The 7790-nt window shown below is 37.6% G+C and overlaps 1 protein-coding gene across 3 annotated transcripts in view; it reads left to right on the forward strand.

Annotated features, from left to right (window-relative positions):
• The window catches only part of PDK1 (pyruvate dehydrogenase kinase 1), a 38884-nt gene extending 33707 nt beyond the window's left edge, over positions 1 to 5177 (forward strand). For all 3 annotated transcript variants that reach the window (XM_047772892.1, XM_047772893.1, XM_047772894.1), the window contains one exon: positions 2605 to 5177. In XM_047772892.1, the coding sequence (XP_047628848.1) occupies positions 2605 to 2745 (141 nt within the window). In that variant the 3' untranslated portion in view covers positions 2746 to 5177. The remainder of the gene's footprint in view (positions 1 to 2604) is intronic.
• Positions 5178 to 7790: the final 2613 nt, after the last annotated feature.

Consider the following 7790-nt stretch of genomic DNA (forward strand, 5'->3'; position numbering starts at 1 on the left):
TTCTCCCGCATGCTGTTTTAGGAGAGTATGGTTTTTTACATAGGATCTCATCCATTGTGACACATGATTTCCTTGACCATGAGAAAGAAATGCTCAACTATAATGTTCAAGACTATGGCTGTTAATATTTTTTTAAATTGGATTAAAATGGGGAATCAAAAAGTTATCCTACAGATGTAATTTTAACCTGAAACACATGAGTGGACATTGATTCACCAGTCTTTTGATGGACTTGCTTAGGCCTTTTATTTGTATATTGGTATGCAGATTGAAGTTTTGATTGTCATTCTTGAAAAAGCTATTCTTACAATGCATTGTTTTGGTTTCTTTAATTAAAAGAAACAACCAAGTGCATAATCCTTTTTGATTTTTATGCAGTTGCTTGCAGTTGTTTTCTGACTGATTTGACAGCAATTTTTACGTGGCTCTCCTTCATGAGTCTTTGCAAAGCATTCCTCTTAGTTTTCAAAGAACCCTTGCCCTGGTTGTTTTGTTTTGTTTTGTTTTTTTGTGGGGTTTGATCAAATTACAATGACAGATTTAAGTACATAAACAGATTTAGGAACAATTACAGTTGACTCTTAGCATATAGCTCACCTGGTGGGAGCAGAAGCACTTAGCCTATTGGCTTCAGATATTCCATGTGTTTATGCAGACAGAGATCAGTGTATTTCACAGGGATGAAAAGCACTAGGCCCCACCAATCCACTGGATTCGTTCTGCAGTGGGCTGTTGGTGCCTGATTCAGTGACACTAGTTTCTTGTTCTGGCCACTAGATGGCACCTATTTTATAGGAAATGCTGAAGACTTCACATTAGAAAAAGTAAATTTGTCTGAAAAAATTAAAAATTATTTCAAGGTAATAATTTTTCTTTTTTTAACCATATTAATTTTGAAGAACTTAAAAAAGAGTGTCTTCACGTTTCCCTTTTTATCATTAAATGTAACTTTTTTTTTTTTCTTTTGCTTTTTCTAGGGCCGCTCCCCCAGCATATGGAGGTTCCCAGACTAGGGGTTGAATTGGAGCTGCCAGCCTACGCCAGAGCCACAGCAACACGGGATCCGAGCCACATCTGTGGCCTACACCACAGCTCATGGCAACCCCGGATCCTTAGCCCACTGAGCAAGGCCAGGGATTGAACCCGCAACCTCATGGATCCTAGTAGGATTCGTTAACCACTGCGCCATGACGGGAACTCTGTAAATGTAACATTTTTGTTTGAGTCTATAGATCAAGGAGTTTGGCAGTTCTGGCATATTTAAGAGAAAACATATATATATATATACGGAAGGTTTTTAGCTTCATTTTGGGAAAAAAAATAGAATACAGGAAGTCTTATAAAATCGTTAAAAAACAACAAAGACCTTCCTTACCATTATTGGAATGAAATTTCCAGTTCATTATCTTCTACATCTTGAGGAATGAATGCCTGTAGCTTAAGGTTGAGATCCTAACTTGAAGATGACAAGGAACAGTTGTTCTCAGGTTCTAGTGATTTATAGGAACTGAAATAGAACAGTGAATTGATGGTGTTACTATGTTGGAAACACGAAACTACAGTCAGCCCTCTGTATCCCCTGGTTTTGCACCCACAAATCTAACCAAATGGGAATCGGAAGTATTTGCAGAAAAAAAATTCCAGTAAGTTCCAAAAAGCAAAATTTGCTGCATACCCACAACTATTTACATAATATTTATATTGTAACTATTTGTATAGCATTTATATTAGCTATTATAATTAATCTAGAGTTGATTTTCAGTATACAGCAGGATCTGTATGGATTATATGCAGATATTACACCATTTTATTTAAGGGACTTGAGTATCAGCAGATTTTGGTATCTATGAGAGGGTTGATACAGAAGTTCAGCTGTGCATGATGCCGAAATCACATGTGCTGTAACTAAAATCCATGACTTTAATGGCAGAAGGCGGCACAGGATCAAACCCAGATTTCATTAAATGATTGTACAATTACATATGTTAAGGTACATATGAGAATTTTTATGCTTTTACAGTTGACTTTTTCAATTAACTAACTTCTGCTCTGGGTCATGTTTTATAAGAGGTATCTTTCATACCTATGTAATATTTCAATTCAGCAACTTCCAGGCTGGCTGGAGAATTACTGCAAGCCCTAAACTCAGTCAACATACACATCAAGCAGTTGCCATAGGCTTAGTAAATAACTTATCTCAATTATGTGCTCTATTCTAAAATGTTAGGGTTCCTGCTGTGGTGCAATGGGATTGGCGGTGTCTCTGGAGCACTGGGATGCAGGTTCCATCCCTGCCTGGCACAGTGGGTTAAAGGAGGATCCATTGTTGCCATATCTGCAGTGTAGGTCCCAACTGTGGCTCCATCTGATCCCTGGCATCAGATCCATGTGCCGTGGGGTGGCCAAAAAAGAAAAAAAAAATTAAACACAACAGCCGTCATTTAGAATAGAATAGGCTAGAATTCAGGTAGATGGTGTATGGTAAAATACAGATCCAAAAAAATATTGTTCAATTTGTAATACTTTTTATACTATTGCATGTTTTCTCAAATAATGGATTCTTTTTAAAAAATGCCTAACTTGAAGTCCCGCTTTTTCTTTTAGGCTCTGTCCACGGACTCAATAGAAAGACTCCCAGTGTATAACAAAGCTGCCTGGAAGCATTACAACACCAACCATGAGGCTGATGACTGGTGTGTCCCCAGCAGAGAACCAAAAGACATGACAACATTCCGCAGTGCCTAGACACACTTGATACCCTTGGAAAATCCAGATGTGGCTTTTGCATTAAATTTGGAAGGGATGGTGTTCAGAACTACATTATACCAAATACTTCATGTGTCGTTTTCACAGTTCACTATCTGGGTAGAATAAGTGGCAAGTCAGTTCCATTTATGCCTGTTCAATCTCCTCAAGGTCAACATCGTATCTACATTACACTTATATTTTCACAGTTAATTGAACCTATTTTTAAACAACTAGTTTTGGTCACCTTTCTCTTTAGAGTGGATTTCAGAAGCGTAGAAATCTTTGGGTTTCTACAGGAAGCTATGTGGTTTTTTAAAAAATTCTTTTATGTCTGCTGGAAACATCTTCATACTGATTAGCTGGGTTAGCCATCTTTCTGTTTTAGAGGAGTTCTGCCGTCCTTTATTTAGTAATGATAGATGTAATAAGATGACCAGATTTATACAACTATCTACAATTAGAGCCGTAAACAGTTGCTCTGTTACTGTAGAACCAGCGATCTTTCAGCATCTATGTGCATTGTCTTCACTCTGAAGTTAATTTATCATTTTTTAATTTTATTGCAAAAGATTATGATTGGTTTCCTGTGGAGTTAAGCCAAGATCATGGTCTCTTGTGATTAATGGCAAGGGGAAATTCTGATACTAAAAACAGCTGCTAAAATTCTAAATTAAGAGATTTAGGGCAAAGCAGCAAGTCCCCCAAACCGTACTGATTGTTGAGATTACCTGGGGAACTTTTGAGAAACAGTTTTCTGGGCCTTCCTCCAGACAAAGGATCAGACTCTGTGGCAGGAGCCCAGGAATCTCAAGTTTTAAAACTCTTAGATGAGACCGATGCCTCACCTAGTTAGAAAACCGTTCTTTTAAAGTGAGTAATAATGATACCACATTTGCTAAAGTATCAGATCTTTAGGCTTTGGTTTTCAGCTATCGAAAGGTCAGACTTTAAGTCTGGGAGAGACAGATTGGTGCAATTAAAAGCGTAATTAGGAGACACGTTGACTGTAGGAGACTAGTCAGGTAGCTGAAGGATTAGAACCATAAGTGCTCAAGTACTGACAAAGAATATGTATGTTAAAAAGTCTGTATTTTATCAGGAAAGAGTCACCTTGGGCTTATCACAAAAACCCCTCACATGGTAACGTAGCGTGCAAATACTTTGTTATATCATGATAACTCCATTGGGCTTTAAAACAAAGAGATACAGAGCAAGCAGTTTCATCTTCATTTTGAGACTCAGAGTCTGGCCCCAAGCTGCATGGAATTAGAGTCAGGGCTCAAGCTGTATTTGCTGGTCACTGTTAGCTGCCTGGTCCAGGAGACCAGGAAGTCAGGAGACGAAGTTGTTTAGTCATACCTCATCTTTTAAGGTGACAGGGAAGTACATTGAAAATAAATTTTAAACTAAGATTTTAAAAGTTTAAAGAACAGCTTTATTAAATGGGGAATTTAATCTGGAAAATACATTGAATTGAAACACCTCTTTCTCAAGAGGATTGTGTAAGCTTAATAATTCTATATAAATTTTTAAAATGGAAGAGATGTTAGCGGGCCATCAATCCAGGACCCTCACTTAAAGAGATAAGGATCCTGAGACTCGGGGTGTAGGATTTGCCCAGGGCTAACTAGCTCATGTGACCAAATGCTGGAAAAAATCTTTTACCTTCTATTCCTTAATTATGGATTTTATGAAATATAGGACACACTAGTAGGTGATTTATATTAGTTCCATGTGTTACCCTTTTTTAGCTTAAAATTAGACTTTTTGTAATGATGGAATATCTTAGAATCCTTTTCAGAGTATTCACTTTCTTTCCTAATAGAGACATTTGTACAACTGACGCATTTTGTTTTTACTTAGAAACAACCCCCACAAGATTAAAGTTTCTCTCTTGAAGAGCTAAGCTGGTGTTTTCGAAGGAAAAGTGAAATCTTTTCCTGTAGCTTCTTTTTTAGGTATAATGGCTTTTTTACTTTGTTATTGTGGTAAGGGACAGAAAATTAAAATATTTGGGGGATGCTTTCTCCTAGTTGGTTTTAAATTATTGTGCTACCTGAAATATTTTTAGATTATTACACTGTTTTTCCCACCAGCATTTAATATGATGCCATGTAAATTACTGAAGGATAAGAAGTGGGTACCAAGTGATTTCATAACTTGGACATTTAATGAATGTGCCAACATTTTTTAAGGAAGAATCGCAAAAAATATTCTGCCCTATACTTAAAATACTGGCTGGCTTAAGAGTCTTCATACTTAATAGTGATCACTTGCTTGCACTGTGGCACTGTGAAGTTTTTACATGGAGCTGTTGACGTGGCAGTCTACCCTATTTTATAAAATGTTTTGTGTATGGCAACAAAGTGGAAACATGGATCAACTCTTATTCTGAAAATAAATTGGGTCAATTGAGGTTTTTAAAAATATAGTTATGTTTTATCTTTTTAAATAAAGGTCTCTTTCATCCTCAAGGGTCAACATTCTATAAACATTTGAGAAATTACAGCTAGGTGGCTCACATGACATCTCTCTGAAGAGAGGAGATATTTGATATTTAGATTTCCACTGGAAATTCTAGTGGTGAAAGCAGGCGGTAGAGTTTGTGCGGTTTGATTTATGCTGGACATTCATTACCCAAACATCCACAGATGACTGATTTATTGCATAAATGAACATCTTCTGTTGTGTGATTTTTGAAAGGTTATATTAATGTGCTCTTTGAACAACTTTTCACGGTGTATGTAAAAAAGATCCTAATTGTACCAGCTGGAAGTCAGAACTAAACCCTGCTAGTTCAAGCTAGGTTCCTGTCCTATTCCTGACATATGGGCTGAAAGCTGGTTAAGTTCCATAATGGGACTCTGTATAAAGAATCAGGGAAATGGACTGCCAGTGTTAGGATCCCTTTGTGGCCTTGTGAATAGCCAAGTAGAAGTCAGGAATCAGGTAACCAATTTTAGTTTATATCTTTTTTTTTTTTTTGTCTTTTTGCCATTTCTTGGGCCGCTCCCGCAGCATATGGAGGTTCCCAGGCTAGGGGTTGAATCGGAGCTGTAGCCACCGGCCTACGCCAGAGCCACAGCAACGCGGGATCCGAGCAGTGTCTGCAACCTGCACCACAGCTCACGGCAATTCTGGATCGTTAACCTACTGAGCAAGGGCAGGGACTGAACCCGCAACCTCATGGTTCCTAGTCGGATTCGTTAACCACTGCGCCACGACGGGAACTCCTAGTTTATATTTTTAATTGCTGTGCCATACATGGGGAGTTTTAACAGAAAGGTAATCAGGGTTAAGCTGGTTTGGCTTTTCCTGAAGGAACTTTCCATCATACTGTATATGGTTAACTTCTGGCCATAATAATTTTGTTATAGTCAAAGCCACTTGAAAAAATAATGTGGTATGGGGAGTTCCCGTTGTGGCTCAGCAGAAACAAACCCGACTAGTATCCATGAGGATGCGGGTTGGATCCCTGGCCTCACTCTGGATTGAGGATCCGGTGTTGCCCCAAGCTGTGGTGTAGGTCGCAGTGTGGCTTGGATCTGGTGTTGCTGCTGCGAAAGCCAGCAGCTGTAGCTTTGGTTTGACTCCTAGCCTGGGAACTTCCATATGCTGCAGGTGTGGGCCTTAAAAAAAAAAAAAAGAATTTTTATGTCAAAAGAGAATGCACTCCTATTTTGCTTAGTCCTGGCATTCTTGAACTGCTATTATACCTTTTGTTCTGTTTACATGTTTGGAAAGAATCAGGCCACTATACCACCCACTCTTCACATTTCTTAAGTAATCACCAACCATAAGCTTTTAATAGCAAGAGACAGGATTGCTACCTTTTTAAAAATTTATGAGATCTAATCTGTGTTCATATATATTAGAGCAGCACTTAATCACATAGTAGAGACAATATAGGTGTATATTGTTATTACTACTACTATTAACATTTTCTTCATGGAACCAATATTACAAATAATCCAACTATAATAAGAAGGAAAGAAAATTCATCAGAACTAAGGTTGTATTTTGTGGGGTTTTTTGTTTTATTTTGTTTGCGGTTGCATTTTAGTGGAGGTTGGAATGTGGAATTTGGAATGTGTTTCTAGGTTCCTTCATCCTGGTGCAAGATTGCCAATTTTTGTTGCAAAACTTCAGTCTTTTTTTCTTGTCTCGGAAAAGCTGATTTATATTTATATTGGGGAACAGGGGCAGCTATCTTTCACTTTGTTAAGAGATTTTTAAGTAAAACTGTACAGTGTTCACTTGAATGTTGTATTTACACAGGAGTTAATTTCTGCAAGCTTAGAACTTCATTTGCTGCAGTCATCCCAGAATATTGTGTCAACATTTCAATTCAAAACTATATAATTTCTGACGTCTGTTTATAATAAAATTTAAATGGTGAAAAATTCCTTTAGGAAACAGCTTATGAGGCCAGGACATTTTAAAGTTCAATTCAAATATAAGAGGCCACAGTATCTGGTCATGGTTTCACACTTTGAAGTCAGTTATATTGTTATAACACTGTACGGAAATATCTAACTATTCGTCCAAAAACTTCCTTCAAAATGGAGTACCTCTGAGTACAAAACTGAAAAGAATTAGAGAAACAACGTCATTTATCTTACTATATTACAGCATGGGAAGAATCTGACTTAACATGAACAATTTCTCATTCTTTCCCCTCAGTGTTTTCCATGATGCCCTGTATAGAGCAGGCACTTCCAACTGCAGCTTCAAGTCATGAGTGATAATGAATTTAACAACACTGTGTGCTCAAAGTCTTAAACAGAAATGAATCAGTACAATAAAAACTATGGATAGTAGCACAACAACTTGCAAAATGATAAAATACTGAAGAAAATGACAAGTTAGAATAGCAGCAAAACAGCAATACCAAAGCCATGGGCTTAAGTATAAAGACGTCAATAAGCTAACACTGTTAAGATGGGTAAAGCCACAGCTGTGCCAGCAAACTAAGGGCAGTAACCTCCAGGAAGCCTTTGTAGGCTGTATCAAAAAGGGTTCTTCCAGAAAAAACCTCTAGC

The sequence above is a fragment of the Phacochoerus africanus genome, chromosome 3 (assembly GCF_016906955.1).
Source record: "Phacochoerus africanus isolate WHEZ1 chromosome 3, ROS_Pafr_v1, whole genome shotgun sequence".
NCBI classification, from domain to species: Eukaryota; Metazoa; Chordata; class Mammalia; order Artiodactyla; family Suidae; genus Phacochoerus; species Phacochoerus africanus.